The sequence below is a fragment of the Fundulus heteroclitus genome, chromosome 6 (assembly GCF_011125445.2).
Source record: "Fundulus heteroclitus isolate FHET01 chromosome 6, MU-UCD_Fhet_4.1, whole genome shotgun sequence".
Lineage (NCBI taxonomy): Eukaryota > Metazoa > Chordata > Actinopteri > Cyprinodontiformes > Fundulidae > Fundulus > Fundulus heteroclitus.
The window spans coordinates 21,476,944-21,502,651 of NC_046366.1; the positions used below are offsets into that span (position 1 = coordinate 21,476,944).

Below are 25,708 nucleotides of genomic sequence, written 5' to 3' on the forward strand. Positions count from 1 at the left end.
TTACAGAATTGTAAATAAATAAACTGATTAATTATAGTGGTATGACAGGGTTAAAACTTATGGCATAACCAAAGCAGAGTAATGCCCCAGTGTCTACAGAGTCACATGGGACCTGAATGCTCCAGCGTCATCGTGTGGTAATTTGCAGTAATTTAATTAACAGAGAAAGTATTGAAATCCAAAGGGCCTTAAGGCAACATCATAACCAACTGGGTTGTATTGTGCTAAAGGTTTTATGCAGTCAGCTGTGCATATAAGGAGGCTTTGTGTAAAATGTGTCTATGTTCTTCTCAGATATTCTCAGATATCAAATATTTTATATAACACACCACATTAAAAAAATAAGTACAACTTACACCGGCCCAAGATCATGTGGGACCCAAAGCAAAGATTAATCTCGGGTTCCCCATGAGTTACCAACCTGCCACTGATGGACCTCTAAGGCGAATCACTATGGTTTTATTTGTACAAACACAAGCAGAGAAGTAATTTTGCCAGAAATATTGGCTCTTTTTTTTTTTTTTTTGATTCCCATACTTAGAAATGTAAAAGGAGACTTATATAGAAATGGAAATTATTTTACATATTGTGAGGATCATTTGTGATAAAACAATAAAAATAAAGTGCGATTAGAGACCCCCTACTGGGTCTCATGTCTTCAATGGGGTTTGGTTTGAATCCATGCAGCTCCCGTTAGACTTAGACTTAGACAAACTTTATTGTCTTTATGCACTCTGTGCATATCGAAATTTTGTTGAATACAGCTTACGACAATGTAATGAGATTGCAATTGAAATAAAATAACATTACAATATAAAGTGCAGCAGTGACAAGGAGAAAAACAGTTTTTTGTTTTTTTTTAAAGTGTGCGGAAGAATGTTCCTCCATGTTTAATGTGCAAAAAAGACATTAGTTTGAAAGTTCAATGTTGGCAGTGCAAAATAATAATGGTGCAAAAATGCAGTAAAGTTCTGTGCAAGTGTGATAAAGAGTCCAGTTTAGAGTTTAACAGTCTGATAACAATGGGGAAAAAGCTTTTGCAGAACCTGGTGGACCTGCAGGGGATGCTGAAAAGCCTCTTCCCAGAGGGCAGCAGGGGGAACGATCCATGGTGGGGGTGTGAGGGTTCACCAATGAGCCCCCCCCCCTTAAAAAGGAAAATTTAAAAAAATGCTTTACCACAAGTAAAATGTTGATTATGCATATCGTAGGGGTATGTAGAACTTGGACATTGAAAAAAAAATCCTTCCTCCAAATTGGATGGAAATACAATGAAGCCATATAACAGCTTCCTAACATTTGGGTTGTTTCCTGAGATTGTACAAACCGAGTTAGGGTATAAAAACAATTTTAGAAAGAATAGTACAGATTCTCCAATGCAAGATTTTGAAATGACTTCAATAATGTTCCCATATATTAAACAAATTATGACGTTGTTATTGCTTTCGTGATAATATTCTTAGTAAGATGTTTCAAAGAATGGCTGATCTTGCAGTAAAACTCCAATATTGTTACTCTAAAAGATAAAAATCTTGATCCTCAAGGTTTGTTTGAACAAGCTAATCTGTAACTTACCATTTTCTAGCACCTATTCACAGATTTAATATAAATACAATGTCCTATTTATTTATTTTTTGGGAGTAACAGACATGTTTATGCAATAGATGGGGTCACCCATTCCCTATTAACTGAACTTGCAAAAAATAAATAAACAAATAAAATAAATAAATAAGTAAAAAAGAGCAATTGAGAGCTCTTTTGGGGTGCAACTAGCAGCCTTTGCGTGAGCCAAGTTGCTCATTTCTGAACAAATGTTGTATATATATATATATATATATATATATATATATATATATATATATATATATATATATAGATTAGATTAGATTCAACTTTATTGTCATTACACAGGTACAGGTACAAGGTAACGAAATGCAGTTTAGGTCTAACCAGAAGTGCAATAGCAGCAAGTGCAGGATACACAATGGTTCCATAAGTACAGGACATGGGTTTTTACTGAATAAATATAGAGATGGATACTATTATAAACATAATTTTCCTGATTGATTTGTCCCATGAATATAATTTATAGATAACTATTATTGTGAACTAAATTTACAGCTGGATATGTACCGAATATAATATACAGGTGGATATTAGAGTTTTACAGATATATACAATAGCATAATATACAGATGATTGTTATTATAACAGAGTTTACATGTACTATGAATATATGTACAGATGGCTATTACTATAGGCAGAAATATATATATATATATATATATATATATATATATATATATATATATATATATATATATATATATATATATTGAAATTTACGTCTTATATATATGTGTGTGTTTGTATGTTTATTCTTGTCTGTGCAAAATAGCGGCTAGTCGATGTGTTTCAACGTCACTCCCTGTGTTTCCACATCAAACAGCGGCTATCGCGCTCGGCTCTCGTCTTCGGGCTTCATCGTGCATCTCCGTAGCTAGTTGTTGCTCGTCCGAGGCTCGAACGGTGATTGAGTATAATGGCGACGCGTACACTCTGACTTGAGTCCACGGTGCAGTCTGGAGCCAACAAAGGGAACCGTTTGGATTTCTTTTTTTTTTTTTTTTTTGTTCTGGGGCTGCTCTGCCGAAAACAGCGAGCAGGCTAAGCGGCCACGGAAAGAAGAACATTCGCCCTCAGTGACGAGGAGGGAGCCAGGAGGAATTGCACTGTTAGCATTGCTATCTGTAGCATTGCGCTTCGCTAGCTTGCTAAGTTGAAGAGGTGGCTTCAATGTGTGTGAACTGGAGAAGCGGTGAAAACTGACAAGTTGGATTTGTGCAAACTGAAAAATGTGTTTACGGAATAGCGTGTTTGCATAATTTAGATTTCCCCCCTCTCGGCGACCCCATCCAGCAAGTATTGATTTGTAGACAACGTTAGCTTGTAGTTTTTGTTTTATTATTATTGTAAAGGATCCAGCACCCTCCTTCCTTGGGTTAGCCAGCAGGCTAGCTTTTTGTGGATTTTTTTTTTCTCTCTCTCTCTCCCTTCCTCGGCTTCTTTTCCTGTCTGGACTCGCTTTTACCTCACCGGGAAACTGCCTACCCAGCTCTCTAGACAGCTTGCTAGCATAAAGCTGCTAGCTCGCTAACTTGTAAAAAAAGAAAAAAAAAATTGCTTTTATTTTTTTTCGAGCCCCTTTTTGTAAATGACCACCGGCAGGAACAACCGGGCGATGATGGAAGGAGTCGGAGCCAGAGTGGTCCGCGGACCCGACTGGAAGTGGGGGAAGCAGGACGGCGGAGAGGGGCACGTCGGCACCGTCAGGAGTTTCGAAAGTCCAGAAGAAGTGGTCGTTGTTTGGGATAACGGAACTGCTGCCAACTACCGCTGCTCCGGAGCTTATGACATACGGATATTAGACAGCGCTCCAACAGGTAACTGGGTTTATGTGTGTGGGGGGGATCATTTACTCTGAGAGGATCGGTGGGTGTGTTAACCTGTAAACAAATAGTTATGGCGCTCCGCGTTTTGTTGCTGAAGAAAGTTTACAAGGCGCAGCTAATCTGGGGACAGCTCCTAACATCTGTGCTAGAAAGACTGCAAAAACCACCGATGAACAGGTCGGGCTTTTCCTGGATTACTTTCAGATGCCAAATCAAGATTTTTTTATGGGCACCAGAACAGTAAATATAATTAAAAAGACAACATGTAATCAATAAATTAGGATTAACTCCACGTGTGCCTCAAAGCATATGTTCCTTACGCTCACACAAGTGCAAGTGCGTCAGAATTAGTTTATGCCTTTGTCGACTGAGAATAGTAGGGGCTGCTGTTTGTTTTTTTAGTTTGATCGATAGGAATTTTAAACATTTTAGTTGTATTTTGTTGACTTGCTGATCACAGATTTCAGCAGATCAACAGATAAGTGGTTGATTCTGATCTCGGGCCGATTTATTGGTGCATCTCTACCCACAACACTTTTGCAGCATCCCATTTCTTTTGAGTCCCCCCCCCCCCTTTAAACATTCCCATTTCCCTTGGGACTTAATTCAAGTAGTGGTTGAATTATCTTACTGGAAAGTTGATGCTTCTCAAAATCCCGCTGATTCCTACATAAGCAAACAATGACGTGTGTTGTGATAAAATTCTAAATGGCAAATTTTAGCTACTTTAATGTGGGTTAATAATAGTAATACCACATGTAATACATTGGCAGACTTTAATATCGACATCAGATTGGTTACTGTGCCCTTAAAAATATGTTAACAGAAAACGTATTTCCATTAGTGTGTGTGTATTTGCAAGAACAAATCACCCCCCGCCCCCAAGTGTGCCCCTTTAAATCTCACAGTAGAGTTTTTTTTTTTGTCTGCCAGCTGACCAACAATGGTATAGAAACAATTTGATGTATGAAAAAAATTCTAGCAGTTTTAAAGACTCAAAGGTTTTTAAAATGTTGGTACACTCACTGGTGGTAACTGGCATAGTCAAAATGTTCTAATCGCAGCGTTTTTTATGCATTGATTTCTTTCTCTTCACACTACCAAAGACCAACAGCACTTAGTTTTTGTTTGTTCAGGTCGGATCATTTGTTGGGAGGCTATGGGAGCGGTGCTCTGTCATTGTTATTGTTTATTCTAAAGGGAAGAGTCACATTGTGCAAGAAAACCATTAAAGCCCGCAGAAGCCGCCGGTCCACCACGGTGGCAACGACTGCCATTAAAACAGGAGCTAGAACGTTTCTAAAAGATTACACGCGTCCTTAGTGCGTCCTAAAAGATCGTCGTTCTGACCGAATCTCTACCCGCTAACCTGTAACTTCGAACCCCCCCCCCCCCCCCCCCTCAGGGATCAAGCATGACGGAACCATGTGTGACACCTGCCGTCAGCAGCCAATCATCGGGATTCGCTGGAAATGTGCCGAGTGCACCAACTATGACCTCTGCACAACCTGTTACCATGGAGACAAGCATCACCTGAGACACCGATTCTACAGGATCACCACGCCGGGCAGCGAGAGGTTTGTTCAGTGTTGCCGTCTGCTACCTTAGACCTTTTCCACTGATGAAGGAGCGCGAACACGTGACGTAGTCCCCCCGCTCCACGTTGTGATCGGTCGGCCGGGCCGTTTGTTGCCTTTTGCGAGCGTCAGGATTTCGGGAAGGCTTTTCTTTTTTTTTTTTTTTTTTTTTTTTGTGTTTGCATAAGAGGCCAGGGAAATCTGTCTCTATGCTCCTAGCCTTCAGTTGCCAGGCAACTGCTTAATCTTATTTTAAGATTCAGTCCTTTTTTTCTTTTTTTTTTTTTTTTAAATAAACAAATCAATAAATCACATCTTATGTTAACTTTTCTAGTTATTTTGTTTATTTGAGAAGACTGGACATTTTCTCTTGGTGTTAATGGCTTCTGCAAGCCTGCATGCCGCCCTGCTGTAACGGCCGTTTAAAAGCTTTCCGTCATTTTAGAGTTTGTAAAAGTTTAACGTCGGGATTTAAAAGGTTTTCAAAAAGCATTTATGTAGATACCTAATAAATCATAGCAAGTACTGGGTCTTTAGCCTGTTAACGGGATTTATTGGCTTTTTTCTGACCATCGTCTGTTAACTGCCTAATCCTCCTTTGCCCACAAATGCTGGAAATAATGATGATGATGATGTAGATTCTCAGTCATCCAGGACCTGAAAGGGGGAACTAGTCTTTCCAGAAACACACAAGAAAAAGCTTTCTCTTTAAGCACTTTGAGAGACTTGGAAGTTTTTTACAGCGATGCGTTATTTTTCTTGTGTTTCCGCAGATGATGTAAAAACAGAGACAGCAGCTTAGAGGCCGCGTTATTCAAACAACTGATGAATAAAATGAAAATGGAACTTACAAGAACGATATCTTTTGCTTTTCACAGCCATGTTGTTGCCGTGTCTTAATCCTGCAAATGTTTTTAATCCTATGAATACAGTTAACACTGGTTTAAAGTAGCAATTTTATAATCTAGCTCCGACAGATTCTATGAGTATAGAAAAAGACTACAAGTACACGTCGGCATATTAAGATTCAACTGGAGAGTTAATTTCATTTAGTGATTTATTTTAAAAAATGAAGCTGATCTCTGGCAGTTTTCATGATTATGACTTACAGCCAATAAAATCTCAACTTTTGGTCTCCCAGAAAACTAAAATATTTCATTAGACCGGTAAATGAAATATTTTTAAACAGCCACGCGTGCTGTATCTCGGCATAAGCAAGGAAAGTTTTGTGGAAAGAAAAAGGTGCATCAGGGATAACTGAGCCTTGAAAGAATTGTGAGGCAGAGCTTCCTACTATCCAGTATATGGACCTAGTTTTCAGTCAACATTGCTTCCCAGGTTTCATCACAGCAAAATGTAGCATTGTATTTGTTGGTGTGGAGTTGTTCCCTCCTAATGTCCTTGATGGCCTTCTTGGTTGGAGATTTGCGGTTGATTTGGGCGAATCAATTCGTATCCGAACCCTAAAGAGGCTCATTTCTAACCAGCTGTTTGGTTCTGATTTGACATTAACTATCAGTGGTGGTCTAGACTTCAGACCTATTATAATTTTATTATTAAAGCATAAGGCCGAGCAGCTGGCAGCCTTTTGTTCAACAGAGGGCAACTTCTATTTCCCCTGAGACAGACGTTGCTCAGGGGTTGCTGGTCGCCCCAGCTCCCATCAATTCCCGACGTCTGCTGTTTTGTTTGTCTGTCTTGTTGTGTCTCTGCTCTGTCTTCTGACCCCCAGTCGGTCGAGGCAGATGACCGTTCATTTGTGTCTGGTTCTGCTGGAGGTTTTTCCTTCCAGTTAATGGGGAGTTTTTCTTCCCACTGTCGCTCCATGCTTGCTCAGTATGAGGGATTGCTGCAAAGCCTTGTACAATGCAGACGACTCTCCCTGTAGATCTACGGTTCCCCAGGAGTGAATGCTGCTTGTCAGGACTTGATGCAATCAACTGGGTTCCCTTAGAAAGGAACTTATTTATTTTTTTCTTTTTAACCAATCTGTATAATCTGATTGAATTTGATTTTGTAAAGTGCCTTGAGATGACATGTTATATGAATTGGCGCTATATAAATAAAATTTAATTGTTAAATTTTAGTTTTTTAAACCTCAATATTAAATAATTTTTAGCCTAACTGTTGGAGGAATGAACTGTTTAGAAACTTCAGGTTAATTGAAAACCAACAGGAACATTGCTGGAAGCTGGAATTTGGAGACGCATGGTTTGAGACGTAGGAGTCCGTCTGTCCTCAGTGATGGAACATTTTCATCCCTTAGATTAGAAGAAATGTAATAAATGTAAATGCAGCACCGCCAAGCAGCTTTTGTTGAGTGCCACGCGTGTGATAAGATGTAGTATTTATTTTGATTATGCGTTTCTGTTTGTGCATCTGAGCAGAGTTCTTCTGGAGTCACGTCGCAAGTCGAAGAAAATTACAGCCCGGGGGATCTTTGCGGGCGGCAGAGTGGTCAGAGGTGTGGACTGGCAATGGGAAGACCAAGATGGAGGCAACGCGAGGAGGGGAAAGGTAAGACGCTGGCGGCTACACCTCAGCTCCATTAATGGCTTGTCTTGTGGTTCCTTGTGGATCTAAAATTGTAGCTGGTTCAGTGAGCCAGCGAGAGGAGGTTCAAGGAGGTCTTGGGTTCATGGAACTGTGGCAGGAAAAACAAGTTTCCACCTCAGGATATGATTTGATTGAAATATACGCAGTTTCAGCCAAAACAGGAAGGTGACGGCCTGGAAGGTTCTGCACACAGAACAACAGACAAATACCAAAACAAAGCAGAGTCACTTTATTCTGTGTAGAAAGTACTCCAACATCAGTGCCTCTGTACCTTTTTTATTTTTTTGCGTCTCTGCTCTGTCTCCACAAACCACCAGCCGGCTGTTGCAGAAGGCCGTTCACGCTGAGCCTGGTTCTGCTGGAGGTTTCTTCCTGTTAACGGGGAGTTTTCCTTTCGACTGTCGCCACATGCATGCTCGGTATGAGGGATTGCTGCAAAGCCAATGCAATGCAAGCAACTGACCACTGTCATTACATGCTCACCCAGGAGGAGTGAATGCTGGAAATCAATGACTTGATGCAATCTGCTGGGTTTCCTAAGATAAAAAACGTTTGTTTGTTTTTTTTGTTGTTTTTTCCACCTATTTGGATAACTTGACTGAAAGGTTTGATAACTAGGATCAATATTCAAAGGTATTGACTTAGAATCTGTCTGCATGATTTGATTGAATTGACTGTTTATTTAGTTCCCTTAATTAACTGCATTGAATAGAATCATGTCAAGCTTGTTATGCTAGGGTCCATTTAAAGTTTTTATGCTGTTAAACTGATAAGGAAGACGATAAATTTCCTTATTGGTTGTCAGTTCATACAAGTTGTGGTATTAAATAGTTGCAGCAGCCAAAAATACAAACTATGTCTTAAGTCGGTGTCAGTTTTATGAAGCCTATTGTTGTGACTTGTAGCATTGTTCTCCTGCTAAATAGAATGGAAATGTGTCCTTACAGCTAAGACAAAGCCTTTAAAGGTTTCTTTTTTATGTTTTTTTCAAATAGTCATACAAAAAAAACAAGCTCAATATATTTGGGAAAACAATCTCCTTTAATTAAGGAATAGAAAAAAAAGAAAAGGACAAGTAAATACATTGTGGGGAAATGTTTATGCATCCAAGTTGCGGTGTCACAATACTTGTGGCATAGGGTCAAATTACACTTTTTAATTACATTTTAACTTTGAAAATGAAAAACTGGGTTTGATCTCGTTATCCTCTGCACCCACAAGGGATCGTTTATCACAATAACACATTTTAAAGAGGAAAGTATGGCTCCCACTAACGGCCACTGTTTTTCCAGATTAATCCGTGGGTTCATTTTTTTTTAATCGCTTAGATCATTTTCCAGCTGAAGAAATAACTTTTTATTATGACTTAAACATTTATTGCACACTACAAAAGAAAAATTAACATGTTTATTTGTAGTAATGCAAATAGACACCTCTCCAGCATGACAAAAGTAAATAAAATGAAGTCCCTTCTGATTTCTGTATCCACTGTAGGTCAGTGCGATGTTAATGTTAAACATGCAGTTATGATAATTTTGTGTCGCAATATTGATTACGATTAACCCGTATTATTTCTCTTCCTTCATAATGACTCCGCTGGTCTTTGTGAGAGACTTAATCAGTCAACCGTGTCTAAAAAAAAAAAAAAAAAAAGTCTCCATAAAAACATATTAAGGGTAAAACGTCACAGAGAGGCGATCTTGCCTAAGGGCAGCTTATTTTCTTTACTGATTCATCATTAGCCCATGGGTGTTGTCTCTTTAGCTGCTCATCACGCCGCTTTCTCATCACCAAACCTGGAAGCACTCCAACACTTTTGACCACTCCTGGCTTGACCGTCTTTGAAAAAACCTCAAACGTGTGTCATTTGAATCAGACGCTCTGGCCAGTATGACTACGTAAAAAAAACGCCGCTCAGCCGGAGCTAACCAGGAGCGGGACGTAGGGTTGGACAATATAGAAAAAAAGCTTATTGATTAAAAAAAAAAAAGAATATTGATCGATATCGATAATTATTGAAAATATTTAAAACCATATTGTATGTGCAGCTCTGCCTGGACATTTTAAGATATTGCTAAATGATTTAATTTTAATAAAAAACACAAACACAGAATTCCAATTAAATCTTTATTTAACCAACTTTTTTAACCATAACAGAATTTTTTTTTAAAAGAATAATAACTTAAGAGACCTGAGATATGTTATTAAATAATGACAAAGAATAAACTAAAGTGACCAGTAAAATGACCAAATTAAATATACCAAATAATAATTAATAAATAAAATAGCCTATTTAGGTGGGAATAGTACACTAGTTACTTCTCAGGTTTCATAATTGAGAGTCAGATGCAGGGCTGAGGTTGTGGCGTAGGAAGACAGACTGCAGCTCATTTTGCACTGATTCCCGGCACTAGTTGCACAATTTAGGGAGCGCTGTTAGAGAAAAACTTGCGTTCCGGAACTTTATATCACGGATCAAGAGTGGCGAGTAATTGTTTGAAGCCAGGTTTTTCCAGCTGCAGACGTATCCATCACTATAAAGCACGTTACTGCATGCATGATATACTTACGCCGCTTGGACGCTTTTTCATTTTATCACAAAGAAGGGAGCCCAGTTTAGCTGCTATACCTGCTTTGTTTTGGAAGAACTTCCAGAAGATTCCTAAGAAGATGACGCGCAGCTCGCGCTGCTGCGGGTGAGTGAGCGGCTTACGTGATGAAACAAGTTGGTTGCGTTACCAAACTTTGTTCTTACCGGTTCCTTGCAAGTTTTACAAATCACTGGTTTATTTCTGTCAGGCTGTCAAACTATAAAACCCCGTTTTGGGACCGTTTCCTCCGCCGCTCCTTGCTTCGACATATTCACGTGCTCTGTGTTGTGGTTTGAGAGGGCGGCGCTTTTTCGTACCTGGGTCCGCGATTACGATTGGTCGAGAGGAAGTAGTGACTGTAGCATCAACTAATATGATAGGCTGAAAGGAAGGAAGGAAAACTCTCTATCAAACTTTTATCGACCCTATTTTTTTTCTATCGATCGATATATATTGTTATTGAATTGTCGTCCAGCCCTAGCGGGACGGATGCAGCGATCACGCACACAGGCCCAAACGCCGGCACAAACAGACCGCTGCAAGGGGGCCTTTCCACACAAACAGCAATTTGTAACAACAGTTAGTTCAATTTACTTAAACATATACGACAAAGATGCACAATTCATTAACAATATGTCAGCTTAAGGAACACAGAGACAAACCCAGAAACAATAGATCTATGCTTGGCTCTGTTAGGGAGAAGGCTCAAAAAAACCTTAATTTAATCACAGCAACTGTTGCATATGGACGACCCCACGCTGGTATGTAAAGATGTTTAAGGACAAAAATATGCAGTCTTCCATGAAGTTCAACCAGTTAGAAAGATGTTGAACCCTGTTGATACGTGTTCTGCGGATCGACTGCATGGTCTGGTTTTTGGTTTTACTATTAGCCGGCGCTTGTTTCTGAGTCCTATGCAGCGTCTTGGGTATTCAGTTTAACGCCGCCTCAGTGTAACACGTCATTTTGTGCCGTTAATTAACGACACGTCTCATTACTGTTTTATGACGCCGTCAGCCGTACGCTGTGCAGAAAAAAACCCACCGCTGCATCTCCCGCAGCCAAGATCTGCCGTTAGGTTAGCATGAATATTAAATCTTGAGGGCCATTAATCAGTCGGCTCAGGAAAGCGGCTTGAAAGTAATTAAAGTTAGGTTTCAGCATTTACTAAAGGCGCGCTATTTAATTAAAGAATTCATTTACTTAACTCTCGACACTCCTAATATCGTTATGAAAGCAATTTACTGCTGGCGACCGAGAGAGGAAATCTATCTTTACATTATTTTACAAATTTTACATTGATTTTGCGGTTCCCCCCCCCTCCCCGCACGTCTCTTGTTGCTTATTTATGCCTCCGGGAAAATGCGCCGTTCTTACTCGTCGAAAGGCTAAAAGTCATGAGCGATTTCCCAGAAAAAACATGCAGATCGATCCTTTTTCATGACGTATAGTGCTGTGAGAGCCGACTACAAAAAATAAATTGTTTTACGTTTTCTGTCTGGTTTGCGATCATTGCGATCAGCCTGTTCCTACTGACGGATTCTCATGGTGCCAAAGTACCGCGAGAAGCAAAGTGATACACGTGTTTTATTTTCCTTCCCTTTTCCTCAGAAAAGTAATAGTAATAATATAGTAATATCATCTTTATTGTCATTGAAACATACATTACAACGAAATTTGTTCTCTGCTTTTAACCCATCACCCTTGGGGAGCAGTGAGCTGCCATGTGCGGCGTTCTGGGGTTAAGGGTCTTGCTCAGGGACCCAGAGTGCAGGCACTGGGAATTGAACCGGGTACTTGCATCCTTCTCTGAGTGCAAGCGCGCTGCTCTAACCACTCGGCCAACACTCCACATACACCTAAACGCAGCTCGGTAGGCAATTTGGGGTTAAGTGCCTTGCCCAGGGGCACATCGACATGTGGCAAGGGGAAGCTGGAATCGAACCCATAACCTTCTGATTGCCAGAATACTACTCAACCGACTACTCAACCCATCAAGCCACAGTCGCCCTAAAAAAAACGTGCCAAACCTTTCCAAAAACACTTTTCCGACTGTGGAGGGCTCTGGCTCTAAATTTTTAATTTTCTAACATATATCCCTGAACTGAAACCTCAGATGTTGACATCTCGAGTTTTAAATTTTAGGCCGAACCTTTTATTTTTTATAAAATTCATAACACTCAAAATTATCTTTTTTTTATTTATTTTTCATACATTTTTTTTACTTGATCTTTCCTTCTTCCCAGGTGACAGAGATCCAGGACTGGAGTGCGGCCAGCCCCCACAGCGCCGCCTACGTGCTTTGGGACAACGGGGCCAAGAACCTGTACAGGGTCGGCTTCGAGGGAATGGTGAGGAAAGCGCTCGTCTGACCGTGGCGCTCGGTGCTGTTTAAAAAAAAAAAAAAGGACAGCTGTTAGGGGCCTTTTGTGTTTGACTGCAGGGACGAGGTCTCTTTCTTTAGCTGCCAGGCCTTTTGTGAGCGCCGCACAGCCAGAATGTGTAAGGAGGCATTGTGCGGGCAGATGGAAGGGGAAGATATCTGCATGATAAAAGCAATCTGTTCTTGCTTCTTTTAAGAGGAAGCGAGGGGAGGGGAGGGGGGGGGGCAGTGGACATGCAGGTCAACTTTCAGGTTTTTGTGGAAACGGCGACACGCGTGTGTGTGTCATCTAAAAAGCCCCCCCTCTTGATTGGCTGGGGGCACCCTTGCTTTCCTACAAATGTGGCCAATCAGGATTCTTCACTGTGTGGCAGAGTTTGACTTTGTTATTCTAACCGGAACGAAGGGCGGTAGATGGCATCTGCCTCTAAAATAGACCCCCTACCATTGTGATGGTTTTGGATTTGGCCGTATTTGTCTTTAAGACTTCAGTTTGATTACAAAATGAGAGCGCGTTAAAACGGCTCACAACCAGCAAAGATTCTTTCTAGGTCTTGTACTGCCGTTAAATATTGTCTGTCTTACAGATTTCTGTTAGTTAGGGGAAAAGGGTAATCAAGGCAACCTTGCTGTGTGTGAAAGGATGAGTTCAAGCTTGATTACTGCCTGACCTGCAGTCATTATTCAACAAAAGATGAAAAATAAAGTTATTGTGGGCCCACCACAATTGCTCAAAGGCACACGTGTCAAACTCAAGGCCCGCGGGCCGGTACCGGCCCGTCAACGCAATTATCCGGCCCTCAAGAGCCAAAAAAGGCGTATCATGTCATAAAGTAGAGGCATATGGCCATTTAAATTGTATAAAGTGACTAAAACTGTGCCTCCTGTAGCAAATGTTCATTTTTTTAACTGTATCGTAACAGCGTCCTGCCACTAGATGCCAGTTTTCCCACAACACATTAAAACAACTCAGAAATGTCCAAAAAGAGAAAAGGTGATGCAGAATGATGAGTTTAAAGTGTAACTCACCCCACACTGCAAAAAGGCAGCTAAAAGTGAGTAAAACAATATAGAAATTTGTGTATTTTCCATTGATTTGAGCAGATGAATAGGACTCTACCGATGGAAGTAGTAGTTTTACCCCTAAAATAAGATAATTATATATCCTGCACTTGGAGAATTATGACGGAGATAAATTGCTCCTGCTTTAAGTGCAAAAATCTTATTCCATTGGCAAATAATCTTATTTACCCGCTCAAATGAAGAAAAAAATGCACTCTTTTCAAGAAGATTTTACTTACTTTAAGTTCCCTTTTTGCTGTGCAACATCAACGTCTTTGGAGATAAACTGTATAAACTGGGCTTAAGGTTGCTACTTTTATATTACTGTGCATTTTTTTTTATATTTCTATGTGAGCTGAAATGAATTTATGCAATCAAACGTATCATCTGTACACGTGCAACCGGCCCTTTTAATGACTCCATGATGCCAACGTGGGCCAACGTAGAAATTAGTTTGACACCCTTATGTGGTCACAAAGTAATCCAGAACCACATAAGGTAAGATAAGATACATTTTATTGACCTCACAGTGGAGAAATTCACTTGTCACATCGGCTCAATAATCAAAAGAAGGTGCCAAAAGGAGGAAAAGGTGCATGAGGTATATACAGTGCATCCACATATATACTGTGGTTTGAAAGAAAAAAAAAAGAAAGAAAGAAAGCAGAGATTTAAGATGATTTCTGTACATTTAGGTGACATATACATATGGATTTGGCGTTGTGCATTAAAGTGGTACCAGGTAAAGAACAACAGTGAGGTTGCTGAAGTCTCTTATTTAGCAGGTTTAATGCATATATTATTGCACAGTATGCAGTTTGAGGTGAAAACCCACTGCTGAGCAACATCAGCACGAAGGCCTGTCTCACATTTGCCAGAAAAACATCCCAAACCTGAAGTCTGAATAAATAAATTTTTGGACTGATGTGATAAAAGTGTGTGTCTTGATGCGTCTGCCATCACACTCGCGCAGCATTTCTGAAAAAAAGAAAAGAAAAGGACATCATATTGTCGGTCAGACGTGGTCATAGGAGGCTGTTTTTCACACGGGGACAGGCTGGTTTTAGCATTTCACCTTTTCTAAATGCAGTATTTTAAAGCCGCTTCTCGTATTTCCTCGGGTTATCTCAGTCTTCTGTTTAAGCGTATGTGATAATCTGGAAGATTTCAGTGTGACAAAAAGGCAAAAAGAAAAAAAAAAGAGAAGAAATCTGCAGGGGGAGGGGCCGAATACTTGTCCCCGGCGCTGTAGTTTTCAAAGTGCAAGCCTGCGTTCAGCTAGAGTTATTTGTTGAGACTTGTAGTATTCAGTAATTCGGTGTTTCACGAGTCCAGGGAATTGCGTGTTTCATCCTCTGATCAAATCTGCCATCCAGCTCTGCCTCAGAGGTTACACTGAGTCTGAGTCATGGCAAAAGAGCCGAAGCTCTCTGTTGGTACCTGTTCTGTTTCGCTGCCCAGCCTTATCCGCAGGGCGCTGACGCTGTCGGCGTACGCACGCACACACTGTGCCCTTAACTGTGTAGATTTTACATCATGAACGTTATTTTCACCACACTGTCTGATTATTTAACCCACTCTCAATTTATTTTATTTTTTTTTGTTCCTCTCAGTCGGATCTGAAATGTGTCCAGGATGCCAAAGGAGGCTCGTTTTACAGAGACCACTGTCCTGTTTTAGGTAAGTAAGCCAGCGATGTGTGTGTGTGTGTGTCTATCGTCATTATTGCACCAAATTTCTCACCTCTTATTCTGGTGCAGTGAATTCAAGGGCATTAGGGCAGTTTTACTTGTACTAGGGTCTGTGTGGCCACTAGATGGCGCTGACACATAGTCGCCTAGGCCTCAAAAAAACCCTAGAACAGAATGCGTATCATGCATGTTGAATGTTTGTTAAATGCATTTTCCTCTCAAATACTTCCAGGTTGTTCAGTTCGATCGCTAAGTTTGATATTATCATTGTTTTAGATATTTTTAGAAATATTTGTGAGGTATTGTCCAGTCTATTTTATTGATCTCTTTCATACTTCTCTTTAAGGTTACCTGCATTATTAATGCAGTTTAAGATATTGATGAATTTAAAGTTACCTTCACCTCCCAGGTGAGCAGAACGGAAACAGAAATCCGGGCGGTCTCCAGATCGGAGACCTGGTCAACATCGATCTGGATCTAGAGATCGTCCAGTCCCTGCAGCACGGCCACGGGGGATGGACCGACGGCATGTTTGAGACCCTGACCACCACGGGCACCGTGTGCGGCATCGACGAGGACCACGACATCGTGGTTCAGTACCCCAGTGGCAACAGGCGAGTGCAGTTTGGGACAGGTTACGAAGTGATGCCAACAAAAAAAAACAACGTATTTTATCACATGTGGAATTTTATGGACCTTCTTTTATAAAAGGACAATGCAAAAATGTCTTTTAAACACCTAAACGTGGTTTCATATCCTTGAAAGAGTAGATTTTTTTTTTTACAATAAATTGTTTAGATAAAGTGAATCTTCACAAAATGTAAATATGCCCCCTGAGCTGAGTCCACGTCTTGAAGTCATAAATGCATAATCACTACACTAATTTTCATATAAAAAGTCACTTGTCATTAGGGCTGAACAATTAATCGCATTTTCAATATAATCGTGATTTAAAAAAATGCAATTTCCAAATCGCAGAGGTCTGCAATTTTTGGCTATGTAACAATTAGGGAATTAGACGCGTCCATTTGGTGTCGGTAAAATGGAAGGGAAGACAGTTGCAGCAGTGAGATAATCTAATTTTATTACTTGTTTTAGAGTTTGTATAATCATACGTAGCATTAAGTACAGGTCAATCAGTTTAATACATAGACTTGCTTGTTGGTTGGACTTTGCACTTTATGTTCAACCAGGATTGATGTCCAATTAAATTAAAAGCTGTTCTCTGGAATAATATTCTGATCAATAGAAACATTAAAAGTTCATATTTAAAATAGTCCTTGTTTTCAAACATCTTTAGTTAGAGGCCATTTTTGTTGCTTGTGGTTAATGCGGAGAAAAGTCAAAATTGCAATTTTGGTTGAAATATATCGTAGGTAGAACGCAATCATTACTGCTCCGAGTTTAGATGCTGTGGGTGTTTTAGAAACTAATCCACATGGCGAGGAAACAAATTGATTTGTTGCTTGTATATATTTTAAAACACATGATAAATTAAACTGGGGGAAAAAATTGCATTAAATCGCAATATTAAGAAAGAAAAATCGCAATTCGATTATTTTCCAAAATCGTTTAGCCCTACTTGTCATACTAAAAGGTATGACAGAGGTTGGACGTTCATAAAGATAAAAGAGGCGTTGCTATTATCTGCTGAAAGCCTTGCCCTCTCTTGCTCTTTTGCAACCTCAGAGCCACAGATAGTTCCTATTTAAAATAGTTTCCTCACCTTTATAGTTTGCTGTTAGTGAAAAAAGCTAACCTTGTAGCGGAGTCTGCTTCCCTCAGTAGCAGCGTCTACACCAGGGGTGTCAAACATACGGCCCGCGGGCCGGATCCGGCTCGCCGAACAATTTAGTCTGGCCCTGTGGCTAAATGCATTATCATTATTTTTTTTTATTTTTTTTTCCAGTGTCCTGTCTGGCAATGTGGCAATAAGATGCCACAAAGAGCTCATCAGATTTGACTTTCACAAGTGGACAAGATAAAAGGAAGAGAATGATAAAACAATTATTAAAAAAAAACATGTACTTCGTTTAATTGAAAATCTGCAGTTCCTATATTGTCCACGAGGGGCGCTGTGTTTTAATTAGCAGATTAAGCTTCAGGTGTGGAAAAATTCAAATCATTTCTTAATTTTTATCTGTGTGATGTATTTTGTCATGTAGGACAGTGTTTTTAAGTTCCAAAAAATGTGAATAAATGTTTTTCAACATTGTATAATCACTGTGATTAGTTCTTATGCATAATGCACAAGTAAATGTTTAACTGAGTAAAAGTATTGTTGAAATTGCACATACTTTTCTTAAAAACGCTGAGGTTATTCATAATATATTGTGTAAAAGTGAAATTAACTTAATATAAAAATCAACAACAAGTCCACATTTATTAGTTCTATTTAATCTTGCAGTGAGTTTACTCGTGTGGCCCTCTTGAGATCAGATTAAGCTGTATGCGGCCCCTAAACCAAAATGAGTTTGACACCCCTGGTCTACACCGACAACAGCCTGACAGTGCGGATCAGAAAAAAAGAGTCAGGTCCATGATTCTCCTTAAAGCGTTGTCTGGTATAAATGGGCTTATAAAATATAAAATGTCGTGAGAATCTGCTTTCTCCCCAGATCAGTTCATATTTTTGACTAAATCTTTGCTCGGGGGGGTTTTTCTGCTCTGATCTTATTTGCGTGTGGCCCCCGTTGCTCCAGGTGGACCTTTAACCCAGCCGTGCTGACGAAGGCCAACGTGATGCGGAGCGGCGAAGTCGCGGCCGGCGCAGAGGGAGGGAGCTCCCAGTTTCACGTGGGCGACCTGGTCCAGATCTGCTACGACATCGACCGCATCAAGCTGCTGCAAAGAGGCCACGGGGAGTGGGCCGAGGCCATGCTGCCCGTAAGTGGGAAGACATCGTTAGAGTTAATAAAAAAAAAACTCCTGGCTTCTTCTTCTTCTTCTTCTTCTTCTGATTGCCTCCATAGTAAAATGTTTACTCACTGTTTCCCAGGATGACGCGTTTTATAACACTGATTTCTCCGTTACGCCACTAGTCCCTGCCTGATTGGCTCTCCTCTATAGCCGCTGAGCCCGAAGCCCCTGAAACGGTTTGTGGCTTTGATCGCTAACCGTGGCTGTTTGCCGCCCCGCCGTTTGTCCCGTAGCAGCGCTCCTCGTTATTGATGACATCCTTGAGGACGGGCCGACCCAGCTTAACATCATCAGAGTGCAGCTCTCTGATTTAGCTGTTATCCAGACGATGTAATTTAAAATCGGATGATTATGCGGTGTCCTTTTTGTGCTCCTCTTGTCTCCGTTTTGATCTCTCTCTCTATCTCTCTCTTTTTTTTTTTCCCTCCTGTTTTTCTTCCAGTCTCTGTTAATTTTCCCAGACTCTGTAACACACAGTGTTGATGCAAACGCCCGAAGACACCCACACTTCAAATACTAACGAGTTTGTCACAACACTTTTAAATAGACCCTGGGCAAGGTGGGCCGCGTGCAGCAGATCTACTCTGACAGCGACCTGAAGGTGGAGGTCTGCGGCACTTCCTGGACGTACAATCCTGCGGCTGTCACCAAGATCGCCCCCTCCGGCTCCGCTGTCAGCAACGCCTCCGGAGGTACATGTGAACATGCGCTGCGGTCGCTCGGAGAGTATCATATTAGTCCTTTTTGTCCTCGCCGCTGTCTTTTTTTCTCAGGCACCTACATAAAATCAATCTCCGTTTCTGCCTGTTTTCCCAGAGCGTTTGTCTCAGTTGTTGAAGAAACTATTCGAGACGCAAGAGTCTGGGGACATCAACGAGGAGCTGGTCAAAGCCGCGGCTAACGGGGACCTGGCTAAAGTGGAGGACATTTTGAAGAGGCCTGATGTGGATGTAAGTGAGAATGCCATTTAAAACTGTTTTTTATTCATCTTTAAAAAAAACAAAACAACAACAGCAACTTCTTCTCCCTGAAATATTCATTGTTTTTACAATAAACATGGGTATTTATTGCCCGCCACAATAAACTGTCACCAATGATTCACGCTTTATTTTGTGAAATATATGTATAAAAAGCCATTTCCAGGATAACAAAAATAAAATGAGAACTACAAGAGTTTTGGTAAACGGATCCAAGCGTGGCTGTGGCAAAAAACATTGAATAAATAAAACAAAAGCGGATACCAGCCGGCAACTCTCCTTGTTATTATTAGAAAGCTGTTGAGCAATGGGAGCTGATAATAATAAGACCACATCATAGCGAGACGAAGTAAGGTAAGAAGAAAGCAGCACCGCTATTAACGGTCGTCTATGGAGCGCTAATTGATGCTACTGTGTGTGGATGTGTAGTGAGAGACAGGAGAGTGACGTAACAGATGGACAAACTACGATGTGATCATTCCGACTGCGGACGCTTTGAAAAATATCCTATACTTATCTGAATTAGTTCCACGTACACTGCAAAAAGAGAACTAAAAATAAGTAAAATTTTCTTGAAATGAGTGTATTTGTCCTTGATTTGAGCAGGTAAATAAGATTATCTGCCAATGGAAGGAGTAATTTTGCCCTTAAAATAAGATAATTAGATTTAATGCACTTGAAATAAGATGATGGAGATGAGTTCTTCCTATTTTAAGTGCAAAAATCTTATTCCATTGGCTGATTATCTTATTTACCTACTCAAATAAAGTAAACGTTAAATAAATGTTAACTTATTTTTAGTTAAGTTTAGTCTGTTTTTGCAGTGTATGGAAAGGGCCCAAACCAGATTTCTTTTTTTTTGGGGGTGTGATAAGATCAGAATTGGGCCGTTCACACTGTCAGGAAAAAGTAGCCAAAGTTTTAGGAGGACCCATGAAGACAGTTTTGCATGAAAACGCTCATTTACATTGTATTCCTACTACTGGCAGCACTGAAAAATATGTCATCCATTTTTCAGTCGTTCCCCTCTATGTCGGGAACAATTTAGGTATTTATATAGATATATATGTCAGAAAAATCTTTTTTTATTTATCTATTATTTACTTACTTGAAACCTTTGCATTATTTAAACACCACAAGCTAAAAAGTAACCAATGATTTGTTCTTTAAAGTTGTACATATGCTTATAAGGTTCCAATTCTAGCGCGATGATGATGATGATGATGATGATGATGATGATGATGAATAAATTAAAAAAATATGAGGAGATTGAGTGCAACTCCAAGAGGAAAAATCTGTTTCTATCAAACCCTTTACCTGAAATGTAATAACGAAAATTAAGTTTTTCTTGTAAATTGCAAGCGACCTATATCGATTAACAACCTTATTTACTTGTTTATTTGATTTACTTACATGTTAGCTCCACTAATTGGATTAAAACACGAGGGGGACAAAAAAAAATCAATGCGTCCAAGTCCCCGTTCATCGTTGGCTACTTTAAGGTATTTCAATACTTCAGACTGCTGCAGCCTTTGAGGTATCTTAAAAAAAAAAAAAACCTGGGCTCGTTTGACCTTGAAGCAGACACGTGGTCATTTCGTCCCGAGTTTTGTCGTGCACTGCAAAAACGGAACTAAAAATGAGTAATATTTTCTTAAAATTAGTGTATCTGTCCTTGATTTGAGCAGGTTAATAAGATATAATCTGCCAATGGAATAAGACTTTTGCACTTAAAATAGGAACAACTCATCTCCATCATCTTACTTCATGTGCAGGATGTCTAATTATCTTATTTTAGGGGTCAAAATACTCATTCCATTGGCAGATAAGATTATTTACCTGCTCAAATCTAGGACAAAAACACAAATTTTAAGAACATTTTACTTATTTTTAGATCCGTTTTTGCAGCGTGGAGTTTCTGATAGAACTTAAAACAAGTTTTAGCTTTAAAAATGCAAAAGATCTGATAGTTGGAGGTGATAATCTGCACTTTTTTTTTAATCTTCATATCAGTGGTGTTACTGCCTCCCTGGATAAATCTGAGATCCTCCCAGCGGTTTTCCTCTCTCAGTCAGAAGAACATAAAGACGGACCCAGCGGAGGGACAGAGCAGCTCTGGCGTGCGAAACCTTGATACGCTCTGTGTTTTCAAGTGGGGAGCTACAAATCCCATACGCTCGTGGATTATGTTGTGATGCAGCCCCCGCATCGCAGGAAAACAAAGAAAAAAACAAAACAATGTATTTACCAGAGACAGAAGCTAGTGACTAGGTAGAAAGAAAGCGTTACATCAAGTCTGCGACGCCGTCCTCCGGTCGGAGGCGGGGGGGAGCGACTGAGCGTGCTCGTGTCATTGGTGGCTGCTGGCCGGCTGCCCTGCTGCCTTTCAGTGGAATTATTTGCTTAAAGCTGAGCACACCGAGTCTGGCCAAGCGATCCAGGCTGCCAGGACAAGAGATGTCTCGAGACTCCCGGAGGAGTCCGCATTAATATTTATGCTCTCGGTTCTTGCAGTGCTGCAGTCGGTGATGAAAGACGTACGCCCCGGCCCCGCACGCGTATATCTGTGCATGCAAACACGCCCTCACAAAAAAAATCCCTTATCTCCCCAACAGCTAATTTTCCTGCATCAGTCGAGCCAATCAGTCGATTTTTTTTGTTTGTAGAAAAAGTTCTCACGCAGTTAAATGCGACCCAGAAAGCTACACGGGAGGTGGCAGACGAATGAGTAAGCACTGGATAGGGGCGGTCGCCGCAGACAAAGGTGAGCTAAGTAAATCAAATAATTAGAGATAAAAATCAGTTTTTTTTTTTCTGCCTGGTACAGATTATGTTTCTTAATCTGACCTGCTCAAATTTTTTTCCCAAGGCCTTTGGGAGCACCGCAGAAAGAGCTGCGGCTTTTACGATAGATTGGTTTGAATCTGACCGGGGGGGTAAGAGTGATTATCCCTGCTTATGCATCAAAGCATTAGTTCTTATTAAACTATTACATGTATAAAAATCTATGAATTTGGTGTTACATAGTTTTTACAATAACTCGACGAATAAGAAAATGTCTTACTCTCCCAGTGGAGATCTTCACCACTTATTTTCTGTAATTTATAATATATCCGTTTATTCAATTAAGGGGGAAATTGGCTAATTGCGTTTTCTGGCTGCCTGATTGGCGCGTCTGTGAAAGCACGGCTCACCAGGCAATTAGATGTCATGTTTATCCGATGTACATCTCACACGTAGATTTTAGGTTGTGACTGCAACGATAAAACATTAAACTCACTGCAAAAACAGAACTAGAAATAAGTAAAATGTTCTTAAAATCAGTGTATTTGTCCTCGATTTGAGCAGGTAAATAAGATGATTTGCCAAAGGAATAAGATTTTTGCACTTAAAATAGGAACAATTCATCTCCATCATCTTATTTCAATTGCAGGATGTCTAATTATCTTATTTTAGGGGTAAAAATACTCGTTCCATTGGCAGACAGTCTTATTTACCTGCTCAAATCAAGAATAAATACACTAACTTTAAAAACATTTTACTTATTTTTAGATGCATCTTTGCAGTGCTGCTAAACAAACCCAAAAACAGAAAGCGAATTTAACCACGAGACGAATCAATGAAGATGGGAGTTTAAAATGACATTTTATTTATGATGAAATCGAGTTGCTGCTAAAACAAAAACAAAGGCGTTAAACTTGTATAAAAAAAAAATGCAGTAGAGGCAAACAAACTAAACCGTGTCACGATTCAAAGGCTAAAACGACGCGTGTTCATTTAGAAACAGTGGAGGTTGAAATAAATAGAAATATAATAGAACAATTTGCCCGCTCCTTCCTGTCAGGCTGCTTCGCTCTGGGTTTAGTCCTCATTCCCGGTTCTAAGCGAAGACCTTCACTGCAAAAATAGACCTAAAAATAATATTTTTTTTTTTTTCCTGAAATTAAAGTATTTTTCCTTGATTTGAGCAGATAAATAGGACTATTTGCCAATGGAATAAGATCTTTGCACTTAAAATAGGAACAATTCATCTCCATCACCTTATTTCAAGTGCAGTATATCTAATTATCTTATTTTAGGGGTAAAAATACTCATACCATTGGCAAATAATCTTATTTACCTGCTCAAATCAAGGGCAAATACATTAATTTCAAGAAAATGTTACTTGTTTTTAGTTCTCTTTTTGCAGCGTTTCTTCAGACCCGAGGGGTTGTGGGAAGTTAAAGCTGACGCAGCGGTGTTTTCCGCGGCCCTCTGTGTGCTTGCAGGTGAACGGACAGTGTGCGGGACACACTGCGATGCAGGCGGCCAGTCAGAACGGTCACGTGGACGTCCTAAAGCTGCTGCTCAAACACAGCGTGGACCTGGAGGCCGAGGTCGGTGCCGTTTGTCGTCCATTCCCAAAGTCACTTTGGCATTTCTAAGCGATATCGGCTCGACGGACAACTTACGTCTTGGTCCTTTGCCGTGCTCAGGATAAAGACGGCGATCGGGCGGTGCACCACGCGGCGTTCGGCGACGAGGGCTCCGTCATCGAGGTGCTCCACAGGGGCGGGGCCGACTTGAACGCCAGGAACAAGCGGAGGCAGACGCCGTTGCACATCGCAGTCAACAAGGGCCATCTGCAGGTGGTCAAGACCTTGCTGGACTTCGGCTGCCACCCCAGCCTTCAGGTAAACCGTGACCTCGAGCGTGTCCGTAGAACGGGAAACGTCAGATCAGCGACGCGCTGCAAAAAACGGATCTAAAAACAAGTAAAATGTTCTTAAAGTTAGTCTATTTGTCCTTGATTTGAGCCAGAAAATAAGATTATCTGCCAATGGAACGAGTATCTTTGCCCCTAAAATTACATAATTAGACATCCTGCTCTTGAAATAAGATGATGCAGATGAACTGTTCCTATTTTAAGTGCCATTGGCAAATCATCTTATTTACCTGCTCAAATCAAGGACAAATGCACTCATTTCAAGAAGAATTGACTTATTTTTAGTTCTGTTTTTGCAGTGTTTGGGGTGTTTTTCTGTGTTTTTTATTTTTATTTTTTTTATTTAAAATGTATAGGTAAATATTAGTAATTGTTACTTCTGCCACTTTGATTTTGATTTTTTTTTTTAATGACAGTAGGACTCTAAAGTCTCAAGTGTTTAGGGGTAGGAGTTTATAAGTTCTCACTTCTTCCTACCCCATTTTGAGCATGATATGTTAACTGAAACAAAAATCTGTATTTTCTCTTCTTTCTTATGCACTTCTTGTTACTGTGCACTATTTTATTTTTATATTTGTATCATGTTCATGTTCGAATAAATTTCATTTCAATTTCAATTTCATTTATGCATTGGCGAAAGGGCAGTGGGTAACACCGGGTTTCTCTTTCAGGACTCGGAAGGCGACACGCCTCTGCACGACGCGATCAGCAAGAAAAGAGACGACATGCTGTCGGTGCTGCTGGAGGCCGGCGCAGACGTCACCATCACCAACAACAACGGCTTCAACGCCCTGCATCACGCCGCCCTGCGAGGGAACCCCAGGTATGCGCCGGCCGCTCGCTGCGGGTAACGGGGGGGGCGGATTTAGGCGTGGGCTGTGCCGGAGGCCGAACCCTCAGCGAGTCGCTGGACGCGTCTGATAAACGCTGGTTTGGATGCTGAGTCTGTATAAACGGCTGTCGGCGGGCTTTTTCTCTGTTATTCGAGGCACAAACGGACCGAATCTTATCTCCGCAAGTCAGAAAACATCAAGCCTCGCTGCGAATCCGAGGGTCAGATTGAAACCCACACCGCAGGGGCTCTTTCACTGCGGGGAAGGAAGCCGCTCTGGCAGAATCCCTCGTTTGTTACTTAATCAGCTCCTTTTTTTAAAGACACGGACTGTGACGTAAGCAGCTTTTGAGTTCGCTGGCAGCGGACCCATCGAGGCTGCGTCGGAGTCGCCGTAAAGATCGACTCGCTTCCTTTCCGAAGACGTAGCGTCTTTAAATTAACCACGAGCTCGATGCCGAATTTCCCTTCCCAGATTCCTCTTGAGCCCCCACACAGTTAGGCCATTAAAAGTTAAATAAGTGTAATTGTGCCGCCTCGCCGGAGACATTTTGTTTCTTACCTCGGTTTAATTTCAAGTTATCCTTTAAGGCTGCGATGATTACTCCAGCAGATGGCCGGGCCTGTTATGTTGACTACTGGTAGTTTAGCCGATGGGCATTAAGCTTAATTTGTAGTTTCCTTTTTGCTTTTATGCTTGTTTCTCGCCATGTGTTGTGGGGAGAGGCTGGCCCGAGGAGGCCGGTCTCTGCTGCAGATTGTCGTCGTTGTTTTTCCTCCGTCCTCTTCGCACCACGAGGACGTAAAGGTGGCGAGGAGAGGAGGCTTTCTGAATGGGACTGAAGGTTCAGGACTCTGACGGGAGTAGAAGAGGGTTACAGATGCTTGACATGCTGGGTGTGTTTTCTTCAAGAGGGAAACGGTTCCTCGACGTCAGAGTTGGATTTGATTGACAGTAGAGGG

The 25,708-nt window shown here is 40.8% G+C and overlaps 1 protein-coding gene across 5 annotated transcripts in view; it reads left to right on the top strand.

Moving 5' to 3' along the window:
* Positions 1 to 2,492: 2,492 nt before the first annotated feature.
* Positions 2,493 to 25,708, top strand: part of mib1 (mindbomb E3 ubiquitin protein ligase 1) — a 99,305-nt gene continuing 76,089 nt past the window's right edge. For all 5 annotated transcript variants that reach the window (XM_012855446.3, XM_012855454.3, XM_012855462.3 and 2 more), the window contains exons 1-12: positions 2,493 to 3,443; positions 4,858 to 5,029; positions 7,417 to 7,546; positions 12,423 to 12,527; positions 15,235 to 15,301; positions 15,722 to 15,926; positions 18,015 to 18,198; positions 18,779 to 18,923; positions 19,048 to 19,181; positions 23,477 to 23,584; positions 23,684 to 23,881; positions 24,585 to 24,736. In XM_012855446.3, coding sequence (XP_012710900.1) covers positions 3,215 to 3,443; positions 4,858 to 5,029; positions 7,417 to 7,546; positions 12,423 to 12,527; positions 15,235 to 15,301; positions 15,722 to 15,926; positions 18,015 to 18,198; positions 18,779 to 18,923; positions 19,048 to 19,181; positions 23,477 to 23,584; positions 23,684 to 23,881; positions 24,585 to 24,736 — 1,829 coding nt within the window. In that variant the 5' untranslated portion in view covers positions 2,493 to 3,214. The remainder of the gene's footprint in view (positions 3,444 to 4,857; positions 5,030 to 7,416; positions 7,547 to 12,422; positions 12,528 to 15,234; positions 15,302 to 15,721; positions 15,927 to 18,014; positions 18,199 to 18,778; positions 18,924 to 19,047; positions 19,182 to 23,476; positions 23,585 to 23,683; positions 23,882 to 24,584; positions 24,737 to 25,708) is intronic.